This window comes from Poromitra crassiceps, assembly GCF_964638095.1.
Source record: "Poromitra crassiceps genome assembly, chromosome: 15".
Classification (NCBI taxonomy): domain Eukaryota; kingdom Metazoa; phylum Chordata; class Actinopteri; order Beryciformes; family Melamphaidae; genus Poromitra; species Poromitra crassiceps.
This window is the reverse complement of record NC_139634.1, coordinates 22305912-22331810: the sequence shown is the minus strand read 5'-3', so window position 1 is coordinate 22331810 and position 25899 is coordinate 22305912. Positions and strand designations below refer to the sequence as shown.

The window sequence follows — 25899 nt, the reverse complement described above, 5'->3', positions numbered from 1 at the left end:
TTTTAACCTCTAGAGGGCACTTAGACCCATTTATTTCACAGCAACCCTTTTGTGGTGGTAAAGCAGGAAGTAAAGCAGATCTAGTTGTACCAGTGCCAGGGCCCTCATTAATGTTATTGTTATGGTCTAATTGACACAAGAACAGAACATATTTGTTAAAGACAGTTTAAAAAAAAAGCTCCTTTTATCTATGAGTACGAAGCTGACCTGTGAATCATCAGTAGGCTAAAATGACACAATTAAAGAGCTCTCATTATCAACAGGCAGTTATGGGGAGGGTGCCAGGGCACTTATCTAGACTGGCAAGCGATCACTACACAGGCAGGCTTATCACACACACACACACACGCATGCAGGCAGGTGCGTGCACGCACGCGCACACACACACACACACACACACACACACACACACACACACACACAGAGCGGGTGAAGGTGGAGGGCGTCTGATAAATAATTGTGTCTCTTCTCCCAGTCTTCCTGTATATTGGCTAGACAGCCAAACGTACTCTGACAGGGAGACAGACAACAAATTGAGATACAGTAGGAAGACAGACAGGTCAGATAGACAGAGGAAGGGGCACAGACAGGTAAAGCAGAAAGTCAGGTCGATTCTGCAGCATATGTCATTTGGGCGAAGTTGTAATCCAAAGTGCCTTACTGTGAATTCATCAGTTTCCATTCTGCTATGTCCCAGCAGGAACTGCAGGCCGTTCTCTTCCATCTGCGTACAAAAACACCACTTTCCACTTTCAAACTGCATACAGTGAATGTGCCAAACTGTCATGTGTGCAGGGCATTCACCAAAGAGTCAGGAACTGTAAGAAGGAAGTAGCGTACCAGGAAATAGCGTGACATCGAAATAGGATGTAGTGGTCGGGGTGGTGGAGGGATTGAAACACTCGCCTTTCATGTCGGGGGGCCGTGTTCGATCCCAGCAAAGTCTATGTTAACCATAAGTCACAGACCTTGTTTTACTTGCCTAAATGCAACCAACGATGTTTTACTTGCCTAAACATAAGTTAACAAGTGTTTTTTACTTCCCTAAACATAACCAAGAAATGCATTGCCATGCACGGGGCCTCCCCCGCTCTCACCACCAGTCTGTCCTCCCCGCGGCAGGCTCATTTTGGTGTACACATTGCACATATTTTACAAAGTGGAAACCTGTGTTATTTGTACCCCATGGGGTGAGACCAGTTTGGGGATTGAAACCCGTGTTATTTGTATGCCATGGGGTGAGACCGGTTTGGGGATTGAAACCTTATCCATGGCAGTATCGGTGTCATCTTGCCCACTAGGACTTGAATGACCGCCTGACTCTCTGCCGAGCTGGGGAAATTATGCTCCACGAAAGACAACTTTCCCAATCCGTCATCCCCCCCCCAAAAAAAAGAAAGAAAGAAATACACACACACGTTCTCAACAGTGAGTTCATCAAAATTGTAGTTTGCAGATGACAACTTTCTGATTTGGTCTCATCCCAGACGGTGTCGGGTCCACATGACAGGAGGAAACGAGCCGGCATGGTGTCATGGTGTAGAGATGGCAACCTGGAACTGAACCCATTAAAACCTGTAGAGATGATCATTGATATCAGAAGGAAGCCCTCCATTGGAAATATATGGCACCTATGGTTAATAGCAGAGTAGATCCTTACAAATTCCAAGAACGGAAGTCCCACAGCGCACTTGCACTTTAACTGTATTAATAACTCTTATTCTCATTGAGCTCCAAAGAAACAAACTGACAGCGAGAAACAAATAATGGCAGCTGATTTTCTGGAGAGAGAAAACATTAAATCTGATGAGTCCCTATTTAAACAGCCTCTGTGTCATCAAGGGTTGAGCTCAATCACACTTACAATTTCTGTTCCTGAGTAAACGTCCTGCACTCATATTATCAGGCCGGACAGCTCCCTCTAGTGGCTTCATGTGAAACAGCTTGAACTGCAAAGGAGCCGTAGCCACCCGTATCAAACGTTCCTGCAAATGTTTGGAGCAAAAAAGTACATCACATCATGGGCTCTGCTCAAAACCACTGTAACAGAAAATTACTAATATCAAATATGGAATGTGTTGACTATAAATATTCTATCTGGATGAATTGATGATCTTTCTGAAAATCTAAGGGAAATACTATTAGTGGGTAGCCTACAATTAATTCACAATTGATGCCAATTATAATTGATCTCAGTCAGCTTTATTTTTGTATTAAATTATTCAACATAACACAAAAGAAATAAAACAAAAACCACACACCTACAAAATCACCTACCGTAAATTCCGGACTATAAGGCGCACCGGTGTATAAGCCGCACCTGCAAAGTTGACTGTTTTTTACATATATAAGCCGCACCGGACTATAAGCCGCGGGTGTTTTAATGTTTTTTTTTTTTTTTTTTTTTTTGTGTTTTAATGTTTAATTACCATATGTAAGGGTTCATGCACAGAGGGGATTGTCGGGAAAGAGATGGCTGTTTGAGGAAGCTCCCATTTATTAACATTTCAACAAAACAACATAACACAACACCACCTGTGTTGTTTTTTACAGTGCACACAGTGTCCGCGGTGTGGTGAAAAGAGGGCAAGAGAGGAAATTAAAACAGAAGTGGATTTATAGTTAGAAAGAGTGCTAAAAAAGAGAGATTTTTTTTTTTTTTTTTTTTTTGAAAAAATCCATAGATAAGCCGCACCGTTATATAAGCCGCAGGGGCCAAAAAAGGCCAAAAAACGGGAAAAGAGGTGCGGCTTATAGTCCGGAATTTACGGTACATACAATTGATCTCAACTTTATGAACATTCGGTTGACAAAGTAATTCAAATGTGGGGGAAAAGGAATTATGAGAAGTGGCGAAAATGACGTTACACTGACATGTTTGTGCATTCATTTGACCATTTATTGCATACAAATCATATCACCAAATTACAAACCCACCCAAAAAGTGTTTCAACATTGCCTACACAAAAGAGAGCAATTAAAACAAACATAAAAAGATAGCATGATCCCTGGAATATGTCCCACACTTACAATCAAATCAGTGCTATTCTCTGAACACAATGACCAAAAGAAACCTACATTCTGATTATAAAGACATAAAACAGTTCTGATCAATGGTAATCTGTTCCCTTTCTTTCATCCTTAAAATGATGGTGCATTCAGGTGCTCCTTGTAATGGCATTAACTGTAAACAATGTTTACATGTTTGGACTGTGCAATGCAAGTCTTGAATTGATAATACATTCCATTTGTATAGCACCTTTCTAGATACACAAATATGCTACATTTGCAATAGTAAAATAAAATACAATCAAGACAATAAAAGTAGGTAAAAACTAGAGGAGTCATGGGTTGGAGGGAAGGGTGAGGGAATGGGTTAAGTGGTGAAAGCAAGCTTTAAGAGGTGGGTCTTGGAGGCCAGTTTGAAGGATGGTAGGGTGTTTGCCTGACGGATGTGGATGGGGAGGGCGTTCCAGAGGAAGGGTGCAGCAGCCGAGAAGGCCTAGTCACCTCAGGTCCAGAGCTTTGTCCTGGGGGTCTTCAGACTTTGCATCCGCAGACCTGAGGCAACAAGAAGGGGCGTGGGGGGGCTCGGAGAGGTGGAGGGGGAGGCAGGTTGTTTCAGGCTTTGTAGGTGGTGAGTAGAATTTTGAAGTCGATCCTGTATTTAACTAGGGATGGGCATCATTTTGTATCTTTTTTAAACCGGTGCTAAAACGATACTCTTAAAAACGGTAAATGCTAAACGGTTCCTGAAATGGTACTTTTGACCATTTAAAGCGGATTTAAAGCAGAATTTGTATTTATTTAAAGAGGCTGTAAAGAGGATTTCAAACAATAATGTTATGGGTTATGCCCTAGAATGTTAGTGAACAGGCATGCAGCACCAGTTTCAGAGCACCGGAGGGCGGATATTTCACTCAGCAGCTCGAGCATGGCACCTAAATGAGGCACCTAGATCTGCGTTGCGATTCGGTACCGGTAACACCGGTTGAAAAAGTACCGGTGCCGGGTTTCTGTACCCAACCCTATATTTAACTGGGACCCAGTAAAGTTTGTGAATGACAGGGGTGATGTGATCTTGGCTACGGGTGGAGGGGAACAGGCAGGCAGCAGAGTTCTGGACGTATTGGAGTTTGAGGATTTTGTTGGGTGAGCTGTAGAGCAGGGTTTTCAAAGTGTGACACTGCGGGGCTTCCCTCGGTCAAAGCCTGGAATCCCCACTCCCCGTTTACTTGCTTAGCTTCCCTCAATTCCTAGATACCTATGGGATCATGATTGTTATTTGATTCCATAGACACTCAATAATTGAGCCAAGATTAGGGCTGCAACAACTAATCGATTAAATCGATTAAAATCGATTATTAAATTCGTTGGCAACGAATTTGATTATCGATTCGTTGCTTTTGGCAAAAAAATTTTTTTTTTTTTTCATATTTCATTTTAGTTAAATTCAGATTATTGAAACTGGATTAGCCTGACCAGTTCTACTTGTTTAACAAGCTGAAGCATATGCTCTGCCTGTAATTCAAGAGAAGTCTGCCTTTTAATTTCATATTTAATTTGAGTTCAATTCAGATGATTGAAACTGGATTAGCATGGCCCCAGTTTAATTAAAAGTTATGACCAGTTTAACTAAAAATCATATAGCCTGCCTGTGATTCATTTTTATTTCATATTAGTTAAATTCAGACGATTGAAACTGGATTAGCATGACCAGGTTAACTTGTTTTATTATTATTATTATTATTATTATTATTATTAACTTGTTTAAAAACATATAGGCATGTAATTCAAGATAAGTCTGCATTTTATTTCATATTTCATACAGTTCAAATAAGACTTTCTGAGCATGACCAGTTTGACTTGTTTAAATTTAAAAACATATAGGCCTGTAATTCAAGTCTGCCTTATTTCAATTGGTTTTTAGCCCTAGTTGCACTTCTGTTGCACTTTTTTGTTCATTTGAAGTTTATAACAGTGCATGAAGGCATTGTGTATTAAATTAATGCGCTATTTTTTGTGCAATTAATTTGAGTGGTTCAAAAAAAAATCAGAAATTTGGGTCGCGACTTCATGACAAGGAAAATAGTGGGTCCTGAGGCTACACCAGTTGAGAACCACTGCGTTAAAGCACTTTATTTAAGAAGATATGAAGATATCTTTTGCACTTACACCATACATTTGTATGTATTTTGTATTCGTTCATGCCCTGTCAAAGCTATTTCATGTAGCAAAGCCCGGTGAGTTTTTGTTTAACAAAAAAAAAGTTGCTTTTCAATAAACGGATGGAAACAATATCAGTGCATTTTTTAATCCGATTAATCGATTAATCGAACAAATAACCGACCGATTAATCGATTATCAAAATAATCGTTAGTTGCAGCCCTAGCCAAGATAACCTGATATTGCCGTTTGACTTCAGACTACATAAAAAGGTCTGTCTGAAGGCGTTTGTTTCTGACTCTGGGAGTCACCACACATTTAGGCTCTTCTATGTGATCTCCTTTTGATAACTAATGTAGTAACTAATGGAATATTTTTTCACTTCCATTTACTGACCCTCCCCTGAAACTGTTTGGAGCTCCCCTGGGGAGGCCCGCCTCCCACTTTGAAAACCTCTGCCGTAGAGGATGCTATTGCAGTAGTCGAGTCTGGAAGTTATGAGGGCATGGATATGGGTTTGAGCATCGGAAAAGGGAAGGGAGGGCAGTTTTGGTGACGTGGTTGGAATGAGGAAGGAACAAGAGGGTGTGGTCGAGGATGATTCAGAGGTTTCGGACCTGGGTGGAGGGGACGACGATGGAGCAATCAATGTTGAGTGATGGGGGTCTGGGCGAAGCGGGTTAGGGAGTTTGGGCCGATGATAAGGATTTCAGATTTTTTGCAGTTGAGATGGAGAAAGTTCTGTTGCCTCCAGGATTTTATATCTGCAAGGCAGGTGGTGAGGGTGGACTGGGTGGCTGAGGTGATGGTCTTGGAGAGGTAAAGTTGACTGTCGTAGCATTGAAAACAGAGACAACATGGCGGCAGATAATTTTACTAAGGCGAAGGATATACAGTACAGGATGAAGTGGGGACCAAGCACTGAACCCTGGGGGACACCATGAGTGATTGGGGAGGTGGAGGATTTGCACTTGTTTATGGAGATGTGTTAGAGATAATAGGAGAGCCAGGAGAGGGCGGTGCCGGTGATGCCAAGGGAGTGCTGAAGGCGTGAGAGGAGGATGGAATTCAGAGTAGAAACCAGAATAGAAGTCACATCAGAGGAAAGTTAACTGAGTTAACTAGGACCACATAGTGACATCATTCATCAGCATTGGGGCAATGCATGGCATCCGTTCTTTAAAGTTAAAATAGAATAGACTAGAATGGAATAGAATAGAATAGATTAGAACTTTAATTGCCACGCGACCAGCCTCGGTACATACAGTATGTCTAAAGACACTACAAACTGGTTGATGCAGCATATGAGAGAGAAGGATAAAAGAATCAGATTTGACCCAGTAGAAATCAGACTAGTGTGGAAAGTAGAAGTCTTTGGTTAACATTGAGACAATACAGGGGATCTGTTTCTTGGCACTGAATCCAGGCAGGTTGGAGGAAGACTCAAAGTCTGTCGCCACCTTGCGGTTGACTCGGGTCATGATCTGCATCAGCTCCAGCTTCTTGCTGTGATGCTGCAACATCTCACACAATGCCTGCATGAACCAGGAGCCATTGGATGTGTTCCTCCAGGAGTAATATCCTGTGGGACAAATTAGCGTTACAACTCATAGGGCTCATTCAGACAGCTTACAGCGCTACACAGTGGCCGCTGCGTGTAGTGCGGCTGTAGTACGTTGGGGTGGGCGGGTCTCACTTCACCCCCCCCTTTCTGCCTTCTCCCTTCAAAACAAGTATGTGTTGGGGCTATGTATAGTTCACTGTCCTGTAGTGTACTGTCCACAGCTGCTGTTAGAGTGTACCTGGGGCTGTGTATAGTTCACTGTACAGTAGTGTCGTGTCCACAGCTCAGTGTTGTGCATGAGCGCGCTAAAAGAGCACCGTTGATTGAACAAGCTCATTGATTTGGTATGATGTAGTGTCCACAGCTGCTGTTCGAGTGTACCTGGGGCTGTGGAATAGGCGTACAGGAAGTCGGCCTCCACAGGAATGCGCTCTGACTGTTCCTCGGCCACACTGTCTGTTTCCAGGGCGGGAGAGGCACCGTCGTCCAGGTCTGAGCCACGACACGCCTAGCAAGGACAGGACATAACCAGGTTAGCCACGACACGCCTAGCAAGGACAGGACATAACCGGGTTAGCCACGACATACATGCCTAGCAAGGACAGGACATAACCAGGTTAGCCAAGACACCCCTAGCAAGGACAGGACATAATCAGGTTAGCCACGACACACGCCTAGCAAGGACAGGACATAACCAGGTTAGCCAAGACACGGCTAGCAAGGACAGGACATAACTAGGTTAGCCACGACATGCCTAGCAAGGACAGGACATAACTAGGTTAGCCACGACATGCCTAGCAAGGACAGGACATAAGCAGGTTAGCCAAGACACGGCTCTCTCTCTCTCTCTCTCTCTCTCTCTCTCTCATATCTAGCTAAATGGATTTGTTGACGCAACACTCAATAAAACATAAATAATTAAAAATAGTAGTTGTCTAATGGCGGAGATCCAAAATCTAATCAATTGTTCCTTGTAGGGCTGTCAAAAGTTAGTCTGTTAGTATTTAAGTATCAATACTAAAAATTTGAAATGGGTACAATATTAAGTATTAATAGTAAAAATTAACATATACAATAGTCATTTGCAACAATATCTTTTAGGGATGTCAACCGTTAACAGACATTAATAATTTCGACCAATTAATACTATCAATTAAACAGTTACAACAACAAAAAGTAATTAAAAGTGTGTTGCATGGTAAAAGATAAATAGGCTGTAGGCCTACAATCTATTTCTTCAGCATCACATGCTGTGTATTTTCACATTCCTCTTCAATCAAGTCTCTGCACTGCATTGAGCAAATTGTCCGGTTGAAAAGTATCAAGTGACTCTTACCGTTCCAACACATGCCAGTTCAGAGAAAATGTGTAATTTTTTACTAATATTTTCCAAATGGGAGATAGACTGTCAGGGTGCATTATAGATCTAAGTTACTGCATCGCTAAATTACAGACATGACGTGATGCGCACATTGACGCAGTGCGACCCTTACAGAGCGATTTCTATGCATTGATAAAGTGATTCACTGCTTATGTTGTGCCGGCCGTGTGGATATTGTGACGCTGCCCCCGTTTATTGGAAACAAATAGCACAACAATCTACTGCTTTATTTCAGAGTAAGAGCATATCTAGGTGGTCAGGGATGTGTCCATTGTAACAGTCAGTCCATGCAGTCAAACTCCACCCGGGGGAACAGCATTTATAGTGTTGTTTCCAACTTGGCCAGCCGGGTGAATGCATTCTAAATAGTAGGCTACATTGTAATCTTGCCGGTTAACGGTTAATGACCGGTTAACGAGGGTCGGTTGTTGGTTAGGAAGGAAAAAAACACGCCATCCCTAGTATCGATGCCAATGAAAAATCAAACATACTACGGATTTTTCCCTCCCCATCATTGGCGGGTATCTGTTGCTTCAACAAGCTAAGTGTTCTGACTACAGCAGGGGTAATCTGCTGTTGAAGTGCAATGCTTTAATGAGTTTTATCAGGCCTAGATTATGGAGAAGCGTGTGTGTCTTAGTTTATTTTTATGCCTCTTGGTCTGTTGTCATCCCGTCATCCCGTCACCCCACCCCCCGCCGTAGTATTGAAAATGGTATAGTGGTATAGAGTATTAGTGAGTACCGTGACAACCCTATAGTTCCTTGACCCAATGCCTATCATTTCATCTGTTTCATACATTTGAGATATCCTGCTAACAGACAGACCATTAACACTTTGTGATTTAGATTTTTACTTTTAGATACAAAATCTTGCTGGTGCAGCTTTATGCATGTGAGTGTTTAACTAACCTGTATAAAGAAGAGCTTAGGTTTCCCCACCAGACTCCTACAGCGGTCTCCTTTAAAGTAGCACGTCAGTTTGGTCAGCTCGACAAAGCCGTCTGTCCCATAGATCACCCCCTCGTCTCCGTGACTCAACAACACACACACTAACGATGCACAACCACCATGGTCCTCCCTGGATACTGGAGACAAAAAGAGAGTCAACAACACACACACACTAGTAACGATGCACAGCCACCGTGGTCCTTCCTGGATACTGAGACAAAAAGAGACATAGAGAGACTGGCGGTCCTCCAGGGACACATCTTAACACTGACTACTGTTTCGCTTTCATTTCAGTCGGATGGCAGCACTGTGGATTCTTGGAAAGCACTTTGTTGATGCAGAGAGTTTAGCATGACTTTACTGCTCAGATGTCTTGAGTCTCAAACTCAAAACATCACATTTAGAGTGTTGCTTTTCAAACATGTTTTCAATAGTCACATAGTAACTGCAATAGACCAGACCAGCACATCCGGGTACTTCGCACAACGTGAAGGCCGCGCCCCTTTTTCGGGGGAAACAAGGCACTCTCCGTTGACTTCAATGTAAAATAGCAATACAAACTAGAACGACCGCAGATACATGTATATGACTCCGCCAAACAAGGGAGCAGTCGACATGCATGTCTGTCCAGACTTTGACGTTTGAGCCAAATGTGACGACATTTCGTCAAGGTGTTACTGAGATATGGTGTTACCGAGCTTGAAAATGGCATTTGTGAGGTCACAGTGACCTTGACCTTTCACCACCAAAATATAATGAGTTCATCCTTGAGTCCAAGTGGACGTTTGAGGCAAATTGGACGAAATTCCGTCAAGGCGTTCTTGAGATATCACCTTAACAACTTTGAAAATGCGTTTGTGAGGTCACAGTGACCTTAACCTTTGTATTGTAATTTTGTATAATAAAATTACAATAAATATTGTAATTTGTATTTCACTTACAGTTGAGCAGTGCTTGCTGCATCTGCCCCACAGTCTGGTCATTTGTCACTTTGACCTTGTAGCCCAGCCCAGAGAAGACCTTCACAGCAGTACCAGCATCAACATCCGTCCCGCTACGAGAGTTCATCCCTGGAGAGACACACAAACCAACACAGTACCCTTTAGATAGATTTGACAATCTTTAAAAAATATATACTGTACCTACTGCTTCACCAGGAGACATTTCACATACACCAGGAGACAGTTCACATACACCAAGAGACAGTTCACATACACCAAGAGACAGTTCACATACACCAAGAGACAGTTCACATACACCAAGAGACAGTTCACTTACACCAGGAGACAGTTCACATACACCAAGAGACAGTTCACATACACCAGGAGACAGTTCACATACACCAAGAGACAGTTCACTTACACCAGGAGACAGTTCACATACACCAGGAGACAGTTCACATACACCAAGAGACAGTTCACATACACCAAGAGACAGTTCACATACACCAAGAGACAGTTCACATACACCAAGAGACAGTTCACTTACACCAGGAGACAGTTCACATACACCAGGAGACAGTTCACATACACCAAGAGACAGTTCACATACACCAGGGGACAGTTCACTTACACCAGGAGACAGTTCACATACACCAGGGGACAGTTCACATACACCAAGAGACATTTCACATACACCAAGAGACAGTTCACATACACCAGGAGACAGTTCACATACACCAAGAGACAGTTCACATACACCAAGAGACAGTTCACATACACCAGGAGACAGTTCACATACACCAGGAGACAGTTCACATACACCAGGAGACAGTTCACTTACACCAAGAGACAGTTCACATACACCAGGAGACAGTTCACATACACCAGGAGACAGTTCACTTACACCAAGAGACAGTTCACATACACCAGGAGACAGTTCACATACACCAGGAGACAGTTCACTTACACCAAGAGACAGTTCACATACACCAGGAGACAGTTCACATACACCAGGAGACAGTTCACATACACCAGGAGACAGTTCACTTACACCAAGAGACAGTTCACATACACCAAGAGACAGTTCACATACACCAGGAGACAGTTCACATACACCAGGAGACAGTTCACTTACACCAAGAGACAGTTCACATACACCAAGAGACAGTTCACATACACCAGGAGACAGTTCACATACACCAGGAGACAGTTCACATACACCAGGAGACAGTTCACATACACCAGGAGACATTGCAATACAATTTTTTTCTGAAATGTTGCCACAAACAAATTCCACACTTCCAGAGTCCTTTGTATCGACATTAAACTCAAATAACGTTTGTTTGTAACTTTTGGCTAATTTCTGGTGGATTAATAGTGATTTCCTCAGCCCTCGCTTTGAAGTGTGCCCCTGGAAAAGCTCTGTTTCAAGGGCCAGTAAGCCCTCCCCCTTCACCCTAGGTCTGATGTAAAAATGAATTAGGACAGCCTACTACTTCACGTGAACGCACAAAACAGAGGGTTAAGGGCTAAGTGGTAGGGCCAAGGGGAGATTTGGGATTGGGCCTTAATGTGGGTCACATTTTCAGGTGGAAAAAGCAGGATTAATCAGGGAAAATCACATCCCTGCATTCATTGTACCTGTGCTGCTGTGGAAGTTCTTGTTGTTGATGATCAGACAGTGTCCTAGGCTGGGGTAGTCCATCTTGTAGCGGTAGGGGTCCTGGGGCGTGGCTTTACCCCTGGGCAGAGAGTCCATTTCCTCAGTGCTACGGTCCTGGGAAGCTGCAGGCTTCCTGGAGACACACACACATGCATGTACACACGCACATACACACAACGATGTATACGATGTATTTAAGCAATAGATCATGACAGGACGTGGTATATGCTCATTATACCACACCTAAGGTTTGTGCACACCTTTAGGTGTGGTATAATGAGCATATATCACAGTCTGAAGTGATCTATTGCTTTTATAAAACGGTTACCAAGCATGGCAATATGAAAATTATTATTATCATTATTATTATTTATTTTTATGTCTTAAATCACTGTTTAAAAAATGAGAAGAGCAAAAATGAGGTGAGCTGTTTGGATCTATTCAGCCCCTCTGGCTCAGGGCCAGAGGGGCTGCATAGATCCAATGAGGCTGAATAAAGTTCACACAGTGAGTGGCTCTAACTGTGCTAAATTGACTGTGGTATATGCTCAATATACCACAGCTGTGAGCCAATCAGATTGTTCGATTTGAGAGAGCCGTTTTATAAATATACATATAACATGGTCTGAGTGATTACTAGTTTGTGATTGGCCGGCAGGTGTGCGTTAAAACCGTGGAACACACACGTAGTCCAGCTCAAGTCTAATCACATGTTGTGAATTAATCCGCTACTCAACCTGCACAGCTGTTTAATCAAACAGCACAGCTAACGTTGTTCAACTCGCTCTCTCAGCTTCTATGAGCTGAGCGGACTAGCTTCCCTGCACCATAACGGCTCATATCCAAGGTTCGTCCTATTTACTGGAACAGCAAACAAGTTTCCATTGCATGAGAAGCTGATGGGATGGTAACACTTGTTCCAGGTATTAGTCAGTTTCCCAAGTGTTAGGAAAACATTATGGCTTGTGAAAAACTTTAGATATTGATTGCTAAGCTTGCACCACAGTTTTGCAAATGCTTTTATTTTATATTGTTATTAATAATGACCATGGTATAAGCTGGATAATCAACTCCTATACAACTTCCTATTTGTAACCACGAGCTCACAAGTGCCATTTGAAGGCAGCATAAAGCTTAGGACATACTCCAGGAAGGCAGCGCGAGGCGGAGCTCCCCAAACCGGGAGCGCACTCCACGCTCGGGCTGAGGTGTTCATACTCCGAGCGCAGAGCACCGCTGTTTACATAGTACAGTGAATGGCCCATGATAAAGTCATTGAAACTCAATTAAGAGTCAATGGAATGCCATTATGTTCAGTAGACTGCGGTTTCACTCTCAAACGATTGTATCAGCACATGAATAGAATTGCCAATCCTGTTTTCATTGAATGTAAATAGGCCTAGATCTGTCTCAACACAGCACAATACTTGAAATGACGAAAAACAAACAGTTAGAAATCAAAGTTTACCACATGGGTCAAGAAATGTGGTCAAAACATGGCTCAGTGTAGCCTACTTACTTCTTCATGTCATTTATCTTCCTGTCTCTCCCATGGATCTATTGTCTCCCTGCAAAGCGGTGCGGCGCGCTGCTAGAAAAATCTGGAAACACGCACTTACGGCTGCGGTGGCCTCGCCCCCACCGTGATGATGTCATACTGGCCACACGGCCCTCGCGGTTGGAAGCGCGCGTGGAGTATGTCCCGCCCTTAACATTGGAGACTGCTTATGGTAGTGACATCAACATTCAATTAACAGGCAGCAGCTCTGCAGTCAACATGCCAATCGCACGCTCCCTCACAACCTATGATATCTGTGTCATTGTGTTGTGTGATTATAAAACTGCACATTTAGACTGGTCTTTTATTGTGGCCGGCCCAAGGCACACCATGCTGTTTAATGAGCATTGTGCAAATGAGAAGAGCTCACTAACACAGATTTAAACACATCTGTGAACTACATGTGAGAGAAATAGGCTAAGCCGTTTGTTTGCATAGAAAAGGTCTTTGATCTTTTATTTCAATGCATGAAAAATGGGAGCAGAACAAAAGTTTTGCCTTTATATTTTTCTTCAATCAGTGTAATTCTGCACAATGCAAATAAAAGGCTAGCAAAAAACATTGTTTTAGTTTAGAGGAACTCATTTGTTGCATAAGTGTCAAAATTAAATGTGAAACAAAAATGTTTCAGCTATGCTTTCATCACTGCTCTCTGATGAAACTGATGACAGTAGCTGAAGTGGTTGCCCCTTTGTGTCACTCACTTGCACATTTAAGTTGGGCACTTGTGCAATAACTGGTTTTCTGAACTAAAGAAATGTTTTTGTCCAAGCCTTTTATTTGCAGTGTGCTGCCTGAATTAGCATCTTTAAAAGTTTGGTCATCTGATCATGATGTTATGTTCCTCATAGTAGCTCTGGAAAGTTGGGCAGAAACTAATGGAAAGTCAATGGGGTCACGCTCATGTATGTACAAGCTGATGGAAGCTCACTGAAATGTCATCCACAGTGCACACACACACACACACAGTACATTTGAGTGAGCCTCAGTACAATGTACATACAGGAGCGTGACCCCATTGACCTTGCTTTCGTTTTTGCCCAACTTTCCAGAGCTACTATGAGGAACAGGATGGATTGTGCTGAGAAAGAACTCTACCAATCAACATCATCATTGGTAAGTAGCAAATAGGGCTAGACTTTAAAAAATGTGAAGTCTATTTCCATCCAGTGTACAGCTGCTACCTCTCTGCCTCTTTTAATGGACAGACATCCGTCTACAGGTAGGCTATTAGATACATGGCAGTGTATAGGATGAATCAGCGTGACATCACGACACAAGCCACCCGGAACCGCAGCAGTTAACTAGTATGAGTTGTGCCAAACAAACGTTAATATCTAAAAAACTATACATCACAGCGCTTATATTTTGACATTCTGAGTGAGAGCAGAAGTAGCTCAAGGGTCTGATGTATAATATATGTATGTCGTGTTAAATTTCTGTGAACTGTCGCAGTTTTTAAAATGAAGTGAATTTAGTAAAAAGCACAGCCTGCTAGCGCGAGACACTCAAGGCTGGCTCCAAAGGGTCCCATTATAAGCTGCCGTTTGTTTACCAACACTGATCACTCGTAGAATACCGGTAATTACCTTTTTGAAAAAAACTTCAGGGCGTCCACAGTGTCTCCCAGGCTCCCCACATCACTGTCATCACCACCCGCTGACATGGTCCTGAAGACATGAATGCAGAACAGAAAGTGAAACGATGTGTAGCCTATTATGACTTTATTTAGGTAATAAAGTAATAAAAAAGTATGTAAAAGGTGGCATAAAGGTCAGATAAAAATGTGCATTAACCTGGAGGTAAATTGGTGATTCATTAAATAAAGCTAAATTAGTCAAACTTCTGTCAAGTTTCTAGAGATATCTAAATTGATCTCTTTGTAAACATGCTCATTGGTGCATGAAGCAGCAGCCTAGGCTACTTCTGGCCATCTGGCCATGACGAATTGCACAGTAAATTTAGTCAACTTTCACAATGATTGTGACTATTCCAAACAGATACCCACACACAGGAAGAAAGTGCTTACCATTTCACAATGTTACAGGCATAGCTAAATGTAAAACATGCCAAACACATTTTACATTTATGCCTATAGCATTGTGTGCACTTTTAATAAGTTAGGGTTAGTTATATATATATATATATTATATATATATATATATATATAATTGTGTGGATAAATCATCTCTAACTAGAATTGGGTTAAAATCTCATCTGAGTGACTTTATGACAATTTTTCATGGGAGTGAATTTATAATAAAGTAGCCTAGAGACGATGCAGAGCAATAACCTACCTACCATATGTCATATTCTTTCCAGAAAGGTGTGTAGCCTAGGCACAGTGAACTTCAAAGTGCAAAGAAAGGTGAATAAATACATACACCGCAATGTTCAAACCGAGCAGAGAGCACAGGCTCCTCCAAAGTCGTCAACAGATTAACATAGTGTAAATTACTGCATGGGGTTGGGTTATCCTCAAAGCCAAGGGATCATTATATTGACGAAACTCCATGCAAAATCGTGCCATTTAGTTTCGTGGCAGTTATCTGCTTCGTTCTCAGTGCTCCCTAGCACAACCCACGGTCTTGTTGTGGAAAGAAGGTATTAATTTGATATGTAACGATATGCCGAATTGAAGAAGCTTCTATCGATCCAAAAGGTCATTATGCGCTATTTCATGATACATGTTCATTAGCCAGTAGGTAAATGTGGCAACAGTAAACTGCCATATTATTAAATTGAGTTTGGTTTACCAGTATCTCCATACATACAACAGCACATTAAATACATGTTTAAAAAAAAAGTCTAGCTCGGACGTTTTTGTAGTTCGGGTATCTCCAGACTGCCTTCAGGAAACAGCTGGGTACGTTTAACTAACTTTACGTATAGTAACCCGTCCTAAAGCATACTAATTATACCAGTTTGACGAGTCCTGTCTTTACAAGCAACACACCCTGCTGCTCAGATAATATCACACAATAAACTGTCAACATACAAAACATAAAGCAGTTTACCTCAATATTCCTAGTTTGGCCTGAGACGGTGGCAGAAAGAGGACAGTAGCTGGTGTCCTTCAAGGAAATGAACAATGTAGCCTACAAGTGTTCAAAGTGCAAGCCCGTGAAATCTCCTAGCCAATCAGGAACGGCGCACACTCCTCATAGAAGACGAGCTCCCCTACTCACCTTGACCACAGGGAGCAGGTGATTGGTTCAGAAGCCTGTAGGTATCGTTGTCATCAAGTCTTTGACGTGACGTATGATTTTCGAGAATGCAAATAGGTGCGTGTTCCGGGAAACCGGTTACGTCAGTTCTTTGGTAACATGTAATTAGTTTAATAATGGGGCAGACACAGAGACTGATGTCAAGGCCTCAACAAACCATACATTGAAAGTAAGTCATCAAAACACACTACTAAAACATTATTTTTATATGCATTTGAGCCTAGGTCTCCTACTTCTTGCCTTTCCCAATAGTTCTGTCTTCTTGCATCAGAAGAATGACTTGCAGTTTAGTTCCATCCACGTGTGTGCATTGCTGGGGGTAGTACATATTACAACATATTACAGTAACAAAACTAAACATATTACATGTAATATTTTACTTTTAGCAGTAATATAACTAATAATTTATTACCAATATGATTTCAGTAATATTATAACAGTTACTCTGTCAAAGTTTTTTTTTTTTTTTTTTTATCAAAGCACATTTTTAAATAAAGATACAATAATTTCCTAATTAAATTGTGTGTTTACGCAAATAACCACTATAGATGACAATAACAAAAGGAAAAGGAAAACATTTACAATTTTGGGCGGTTTACACTGACTTTGATGGGTCAAATTCTTTTTCGGGATGGTTCCAAAGTCATTCTGGTGGTGGTGAAGTCATTCTGCTACTGCAGTTATTTTGGTTAAAGTAATGCAAAAGTAGTGGTAATGAGTTACTCTACACACAGTACTATTGTAAAGTAACTTATTACTTTCAAATGAAAGCAACTAGTAATATGTAGTATATAACATTTTGAAAATAACTTGCCCAACAGAGTGTTTGTGTGTGTGTGTGTGTGTGTGTGTGTGTGTGTGTGTGTAATTAATGGGACATAACGGATGGAAAAGCCAGAGTTTTTCTGCATAGCATATATATATATACCGTGTATATATATATATATATATATATATATATATATATATATATATATATATATATAATAGACGTAGGTCAGACATTCTGCATGAAGCACAGCCTTTCCTTGTTGGAGTGCAGCTCAACCCTATAAGTGTATCATAATCATTCATTTCTCCGTCTTGTCCAGTCTTCTTGCCAGCCGGTTATTGATTCCTCTCAGCTGATGCTCTGCTCCCAGAACATGCTTGGTCTCCAGCAGCAGAGCTGGCAAGCTGGAAGCCCCGTACTGCAGGGGAGAGAAAGGAAAGGAATGAAGGAAGGAGACAGGAGGACCAGGAAGAGCCAGAGACTATGGTTCTGCAGCCTACATGTTTTTCCACTGCAAAATGAGCAATAGTTTAATTTCACTAGAACTCAAGTCACTGATGACAGTCCCCACTATTATCTGCCCACATAGGGGAGATGGGGGGCAATTGTGCAATTCGATTAATCAGAACACAGCTTTCACGTATCCCAAGAACCAATCAACTTCAGACTTGGTGTCTGTGCTGCTGGGGACCCAAGAAAGTGCAGTGTCAAATTTAATGCAATTCGACCAATAGGGGGAGGGTGCAAGCAGGGGGGCAGGGGGAGGGGTGAAGAGTGGGAGAGCATGATGTGTGACTGGGCGAAGGGGAGGGAGGGGAGCTGGCAGAAATAACTCACAGATTACTTAAAATAAACTCAAATCAGCCATCCTTTGATATAAGAAACATTTGTGCAGTAATTCATTTCACTGAGAAGGACAAGAAGCATTCCATACATCCTAAGAGAAATGAATTGCCTGCAGAGCAGCTTTGCTCACTGAGTTTTGACTAGACCTGTCTATTTTCCCCAGAAAGGTGTGTGTAGACCTGTCTATTTTCCCCAGAAAGGTGTGTGTAGACCTGTCTATTTTCCCCAGAAAGGTGTGTGTAGACCTGTCTATTTTCCCCAGAAAGGTGTGTGTAGACCTGTCTATTTTCCACAGAAAGGTGTGTGTAGACCTGTCTATTTTCCCCAGAAAGGTGTGTGTAGACCTGTCTATTTTCCCCAGAAAGGTGTGTGTAGACCTGTCTATTTTCCCCAGAAAGGTGTGTGTAGACCTGTCTATTTTCCACAGAAAGGTGTGTGTAGACCTGTCTATTTTCCACAGAAAGGTGTGTGTAGACCTGTCTATTTTCCACAGAAAGGTGTGTGTAGACCTGTCTATTTTCCACAGAAAGGTGTGTGTAGACCTGTCTATTTTCCCCAGAAAGGTGTGTGTAGACCTGTCTATTTTCCACAGAAAGGTGTGTGTAGACCTGTCTATTTTCCACAGAAAGGTGTGTGTAGACCTGTCTATTTTCCACAGAAAGGTGTGTGTAGACCTGTCTATTTTCCACAGAAAGGTGTGTGTAGACCTGTCTATTTTCCACAGAAAGGTGTGTGTAGACCTGTCTATTTTCCCCAGAAAGGTGTGTGTAGACCTGTCTATTTTCCACAGAAAGGTGTGTGTAGACCTGTCTATTTTCCCCAGAAAGGTGTGTGTAGACCTGTCTATTTTCCCCAGAAAGGTGTGTGTAGACCTGTCTATTTTCCACAGAAAGGTGTGTGTAGACCTGTCTATTTTCCACAGAAAGGTGTGTGTAGACCTGTCTATTTTCCACAGAAAGGTGTGTGTAGACCTGTCTATTTTCCACAGAAAGGTGTGTGTAGACCTGTCTATTTTCCACAGAAAGGTGTGTGTAGACCTGTCTATTTTCCACAGAAAGGTGTGTGTAATCTTACGTTTCCCATAAGTGTCCCTGATTGTCAGCATTCGGCAGCATGTGACATGAAAACGTTTAGGAGTTGCACTGTCAGTGTAACCACTAGGTGGTGCTGAATATTTCTCAGATTTTTGAAAGCCACTGTTCACGTCACTGTGTGTGTGTGTGTGTGTGTGTGTGTGTGTGTGTGTGTGTGTGTGTGTGTGTACCTCCTCTTTCTCCTTGGGGTGTGTGCGTCGGTGTTCCAGGTATCCTCTGTTGAGCTCTCGGATGCCGTGGAGGAAGGATTGGCCTCGCCTCAGGTCAGCCAATCGCAGCTCGAGCCTGGCTTCCTCTTTTTGCAGTGACCGCAGGTTCCGTTCGGCGCTATTGACAAACAACATCAACACGCAAACACAAACACACAAACGGGCCATTGTACATAGGGGAAGTAGGTTAATCATCATGTTAGATCGACACAAATCAGAAATCACTAGTCCATACGTGGGAATAACTTGGCGCAGACTTGCCAAAAACGCTAACAGCTTAAATTTGGGAAAATGGAAAAATCTGCTTCATCAGTCGCTGCTCAATGTCCATGGCATTTTACTCAGGGTTCCAAAACCCTCTTCAACATTCAATTCAAGGACTTTAAGGACTTTCAAGGCCCCAATTCCCCAAATTCAAGGACCCAACACAGCAATCAAGGTGCACAAATCAAGGTGAATTAATTACTGTTACAACACTGAGAATTTCTATAATGAGAACTAGCAGGCTTTACAGAAGCTCACAGAAAGAGAGATGCTTGAATGTGTCAACACGTCAACTGTGCTGTGTTAGTTGCAATTGCAAATAACAGAAATCCACCAACTGCAACGCTTGTTAGAAAATATGTTGTTGTCACTTGTCGAGAGCTGGAGGCGGAAGCTAAATTTGACGGAGGCGGCGACCTCGTAATTCTCTATGCATGTATTTAAGCATCCTTGGATAATAGGGAGGCAGGCATTGGGGATGTATTAAGAAATAATTTATTCTATATATATTCATATTTACTCCATTCACACTTGGAAACGAGTGCCTGTACATCTCAACAGCTCCTCACCTGTTCAGCTCAGACTTGGCATTCAACAGGCTCCGTCTCTTCTTACTGATCAAAGAGCCCATCTGACACGCACGCACACACACGCACGCACACACACGCACGCACAAACATACAGACGTATGCACACACATACACATACACATGCACGCACACGCACACACACACAGTAAGGACAAGTTCTCATAAGCCGTTTTCACACATGCGTACAGGAAAATTACCTGTAAATCAATATCGGCCATTTCCCGGAATTTCCCTTCACACCTGAGCGCTCGCATGTGTGAATATAGTCGTCAAATAGCCTGTATGTTGGGGGGCGGGGGGGTGAAAGAAGTTTGCTTGTCACACAATAAACCACACTCGTTTGACTTAAGAGGGCATGTAAGTTGTATCCTTCACATTCGCTAACCAGTCTTTGAACTGAAATCTTTGAAGAAGTTGGGATCCGTGTCTGAGAGAAATCGCCTGGCTGGTTCGATGTTTATCCGTTCACCTGCGTCGCGTTGAAGCACTTTTTACAGACTGGCTTTGTTTGATGTGTCCGGGGCCGGGCTTGCCTTCGCTGTCAGCAACGTAAGCAAAATACTTCCACATTTCGCTTCGTGCATCTGCTTACAAGCGTTGGGCGGCTTACAAGACTCGAACAAGCCTTTGCCATTTTCGCTGTCTGTGTCCCTGTCGGGCTGGACTGAAGGACTCTGGCCAGAGAGCGAGCAGAGAGGGGAGGGGTGGGGGGGAGCACGCCCACACATGAAGCAGCCATACCGCTCTCATGACAACCTAGAAACTGGTGAAAAGTCCGCGATGACGGGGTCGCGCTTATACCGGAAAACAACTTTCACACTCCAAGGCATTAGACCGCTTTCCGGTCATTTAACGGTAAAAAGCGCATGTGTGAAAACGGCTATAGAGAGCATGGTATTGGTAGCCTGGGTAAACCCAGCCTCCACATGACCTCTATCTATGATAGCACATAGATAGAGGTCACGTGGAGGCTGGGTTTAACCAGGCTATGGTATTGGTGACAGCTTGTCTTAGGCCGCATTTAAACCATCTGGTACAAGTGACCCAATTAAAAGTAGATGTATGCAGAAGGTGAAAAAAATCGGATATAGGCAAACAGTTGGATTCGAGCATCAGTGTAAATGGAGCCATAGTTACCTTGGCGTTGTCTTTTCTTAAGACACGGAGGTTCTTGGAAGCTGTGATCTAGAAAAACAAAAATGCCATCAGGACCATAGGATTAGAAATGTTTAAATAGATAGAGAATATTGATCTACTACCTCCTAAATAGATACAGAATATTGATCTACTATCTCCTAAATAGATACAGAATATTGATCTACTATCTCCTAAATAGATACAGGATATTGATCTACTATCTCCTAAATAGATACAGGATATTGATCTACCGTACTATCTCTTAAATAGAGTACAGCAGGAATGAGTCAGAAAGACCTGGATGTTAGCACTTCTGGTTCCTACGTGTAAAAGTCAATGGGATTTTTGTATGGGGATTTTGGTTAACTGCATGAAATAAGGTATGTGGTTAACAAAGGTTTATGTTGGGCAAGATAATATTTACAAATGAGGACCACATTTTTGATTTTCCAAGCGTAAATGTGTTAGGAGGACAACATGTTGGATGGTCTGACCTGTTCAGTTAGTTGTTCCTCCACAGAGGAGGAGAAGGTGTCAATGGCCTGTCTGACGGCCTGGGACTCCACCGAATCCCTACACACACACACACACACACACACACACACACACAGACAAGGAATGCAACACAATCTCTAACTTAAAACATGTTTTTTTTAATAAAAGAAGATTATAATTGTGACAGTTAAAGCCGTTGTTTCCCACCCAGGAACATCAGTCCACTCGCCTCCCCCCAGAGACATGTCCTTCTGGCTGACCACTGACCAGACTGGTTGGACTACCTGTCTACCTGAGAACAATGGCTCCCTGCTGCTCCATTATGCTCCTGCAGCAACTGTCTGTCTCTCCTGCACTGTATACACTAACCCCCTCTGTGACTTGTAAACATGGACATTGCGTTGACACCAAACGCACGCTTATCTTTATCCTGTTACTCATCGCTGGGACCCACCCCAACCCTGGTCCTGTTTATCCTACTAGAGCCGTTTTCACACATGCATACAGGAACATTGCCTGTAAATCAATAACGGCTATTTCCCTGTATTTCCCTTCACACCTGAGGGATCACATGTGTAAAAATACCCGTGAAAGGACCTGTATTTTGGGGGGGGGCGGCAAAACTCTGATGGTGAAATAAGTTTGCTTGTCACACAATAAATCACACTCGTTTGACTTAAGAGGGCATGTATGTTGTATCCTTCACATTCGCTAACCAGTCTTTGAACTGAAATCTTTGAAGAAGTTGGGATCCCTGTCTGCATGAAATAATAATAATCCCCAGCTTAGTCAGATACAGATCTGATTTCGGCCGCACCTCCTTCCGCATTACAATTGGAACGCACTCCAAAGCACCCTCAAACTCACAACCCTGACATCACTTTCCATCTTCAAACAGAAACTCAATCAACTCTTTGTTGACCGCTGTACCTGTTGATTAGCTCCGGATCTCTCTCACTTACACGCACACGCACACGCACACGCACACACACACACACACACACCCCTTTCAGTTTAGTAGTAGTGTAGCACTTCAATTCTGTGTATATCTGTATATTTGTTTATATGCTGTTACTTGTCTATGTTTATTTGTACACTGTCTATATTTGTACATATGCCGTTACTTGTCTATATGTTTATATTTTTTTTTTGTCTTTTTGTTACTAGACTTTGACAATGTATCTATTCCTACTGGGCCCTCTTGGCCAGGTCATGTTTGCAAATGAGAACTGGTTCTCAAACAATTCACCTACGTAGTTAAATAAAGGTCAAATAAAAAAATAAAAAAATTGTGACAGTTAAAGTCTAGCTGAAATGGGATCTCAGGGTCTGTGATTCTTTATGCATACATTGTTAAATAGGTGCACTTATAACCAGGGATGTGATCTAAAGTAGAAAGAAAAATCATTTCAGGTTTAAGTAGTTTTTTCAGTACTGTGTGGTATCATGCTATGAAAGGTATTGTAGTACTATACTAGAACTGGGCAATACATTATATTGATATGGTGATATGAGACTAGATAATTTGTCTTAGATTTGCATATGGAATGTGGTGATATGGCATAAGTGTTGTCTTTTCCTGGTTTTAAAGGCTGCATTACAGTAAAGTGATGTCATTTTCTGAACTTACCAGACTGTTCTATTATTTGCCTTTTCCCACATAGTCATTATATCCACATTAATCATAATTATTTACAGATGTTGTGGCTTTCATGAGGACCAAATGCCGCCGGGTGCCGCCATGTGCTGTGGCCTCACCTTCCCAAAATTATCTCTGGCCGGAGCCAGTACAGAGCACGCCCCTACAGAGCACTAAGTACAGAGCACGCCCCTACAGAGCACTAAGTACAGAGCACGCTCTACAGAGCACGCAGTACAGGGCTCGCCCCCTAAGTACATTCAGGAGTGCAGACTTTTTCTACATGACCCTTCACCAAGGCAATGCCATCCTTTTGATTTTCTGATGGCTGAGAAGCAATGCGTTCACACACTTCGGTGGTCATAGATGTTTCTAATGTGTTAGGTATCTCACCATGATGATGTAATGTCTAGAGAGCAATAATTTATTGAACGTGTCTTCTCGTGTGTTTTTAAATATACATATTTCTATTATTAATATCATTTTCTATTAATATGAGGGCCAGTTGTAGTCAGGTAGTAGTTATAAATACCTTTTATGGAAACCTTAACTCGGCCTTTAAAGACAATCTTAAATCAAGGTGTTTTGTGCAACCAACTTCTATTAGCAAAACAAAAGATTGGTGTGTTGTGGTGGTGGTTTGGAGGGGGCAGGGGCATCTGTGAGAGGCCTCAATCCAAGCACTTCAAGGACCTTGTATGAACCCTGCAGTTTATATCTAATACTTTGAAGAAAAAATTAAGTAAATAGGCCTAAACCAGAATAAGAATCAACATGCTTTTATTATGCCAAATGTGTTACATACAATAATCAATGGGGAAAAAAGTAAGTAACTAAGCAGATTCAAAGCCATGGTTCTTGTGTCAGAGACTAATATAAACACACCTCGCCAGCTACACCTGGACCCTTCTTGAACTAACCATTCTTCTTTTAGAAAAGATCCAAAGACACCATGACATGAAAATATATTACAACTTCGCCGGCCATAGATTGCGCAAGATACATCGAAAATAGTAATTTGATCCATCTTCAGTCATGTCACTCATGTCCCTTCTGTGCCCTAGTTAGAGCCCGCTGTCTGCATGTGAATAAGGGCTCTGTATTGGAACCTACGCAATACTTGGGAATACTGATTATGCGAAACTTCGGATAACATTGCACGGGAGGTAGGTACTGTTTTATTGTGATTGCTAACGTGTATGTAGTGTACGGCCAGTTTAGCGGAGCCTGCAACTCTTTCGAGACTCAGAATGAAGGCTGAGTCTCGCGTCGAGGCTTTTGAGGTTGGCAACTTACGTTTTAAACATACAAGTTGAGACTTTTTATGGAAACATGAACATTTTATGAATACTTGTAAGCATGTCTCTAATTCGGCATAAACATACTCCAATAAAAAGCATACATTTAAAATATATTTAAAATGTTTCGCCAGTGATTCCCAGTGCTCTACCTGCAAAATACCCAGTGGAGGGAGCTAGTTCAGCAACAGAGCGAAGCGACCTACAGAGATTTTACTTTCACAAAGTGTTTCTTGGGAGATATGTATGCCGAATCGGAGAGTGGTTAACGATTCTTAAGGTTTGTAAATCATGTTCTGGCGGTATTTAATTTTCCGATAGGCAGGGCTACATTTAGGATGGAATTGAGTTTGGTGTGGCTGCATCTCCACATAAGAAAATGGGGGAAAGCCAACGTTTAGCTGATCTCTTGGCAGTTTCAGCAAAATAGCAGCAGGCTTTTGACTGTCGGGGGAAGAAGCTTATGAATCATAGCGAATAGTATCCGCTCACCCACGCTTACCCCACGTGTGCCCCAGCCCTATTCTAAGTGGCTTTGGATAGAAGCTTCTGCTAAATGCTTCGACGACCTTTGGCAGACAGACGGGGTGATCGCAGGCACTCGTTGATGCGGTCCACCAGCAGCTTCAGGTCTTTCCTGGGTTTCTGAAATCTTTGACTCACACAAGCACACACATAGTCCTTGAGGTTTCTTGGGAGCTCCCACTTCCCCCTGGATCCGTCCCAGTTCGTTGTCCGTTGCCACGCCAGGTATAGCTCCTCTGATATGAGATGGCGGAACAGCAAGCATCCGTAGCGATCGATGCGGCTGTTGCTCTGCATGAGGAGATTTGTGTGGTCATCGGCTGTCACCTCAGGTAGCTCAATGTCTGGATGCTGCTGGGGAATTTGCCAACTCCTTGCCAGGATGAGGGGGTGTGTTGAGGGAGAACAGGAAGCTGAAGGACACAACAGTTAGGTTAGCCTATCAGACAGACCAAAAACAAAACACACACACGCCTACGGCACAGTACAATTATTGGCACAATCACTATAGCTAAAACAATATTTAGCCTACCTGCTAAAGCAGGTGTCATCGCTGCTGGTGTTGGGGTGAGTCTGGGGG

At 42.4% G+C, this 25899-nt stretch overlaps 2 protein-coding genes across 2 annotated transcripts in view; both read right to left on the bottom strand.

The window, feature by feature from the left end:
• Nucleotides 1-6024: 6024 nt before the first annotated feature.
• Nucleotides 6025-16354, bottom strand: casp3b (caspase 3, apoptosis-related cysteine peptidase b). Its single transcript, XM_083652036.1, has 7 exons — nt 16241-16354; nt 14813-14893; nt 11644-11798; nt 10003-10131; nt 9023-9198; nt 7112-7238; nt 6025-6748 (listed from the first exon to the last, which is right to left on the bottom strand). Exons 2-7 carry the CDS (start codon nt 14887-14889, stop codon nt 6519-6521), a joined length of 894 nt encoding a protein of 297 aa, XP_083508162.1. The 5' UTR covers nt 14890-14893; nt 16241-16354; the 3' UTR covers nt 6025-6518.
• Nucleotides 16355-17452: 1098 nt separating this feature from the next.
• cenpu (centromere protein U) overlaps nt 17453-25899 on the bottom strand; it is a 28139-nt gene continuing 19692 nt past the window's right edge. The window contains exons 10-14 of the mRNA XM_083651815.1: nt 21857-21935; nt 21363-21410; nt 20205-20266; nt 19333-19489; nt 17453-17640 (exon numbers count right to left, since the gene is read on the bottom strand). Of these exons, the coding sequence (XP_083507941.1) occupies nt 17521-17640; nt 19333-19489; nt 20205-20266; nt 21363-21410; nt 21857-21935 (466 nt within the window). The 3' untranslated portion in view covers nt 17453-17520. The remainder of the gene's footprint in view (nt 17641-19332; nt 19490-20204; nt 20267-21362; nt 21411-21856; nt 21936-25899) is intronic.

What these genes read in the sequence shown, in the direction of transcription:
- casp3b (XM_083652036.1), bottom strand. Translation starts at nt 14,889, where the DNA reads ATGTCAGCGGGTGGTGATGACAGTGATGTGGGGAGCCTGGGAGACACT. An exon ending in GCAGCAAGCACTGCTCAACT is followed by an intron (nt 9,199 to 10,002) that starts GTAAGTGAAATA and finishes TTTTGTCTCCAG; the next exon opens with TATCCAGGGAGGACCATGGT. An exon ending in CTAAGCTCTTCTTTATACAG is followed by an intron (nt 7,239 to 9,022) that starts GTTAGTTAAACA and finishes TGTCCTTGCTAG; the next exon opens with GCGTGTCGTGGCTCAGACCT.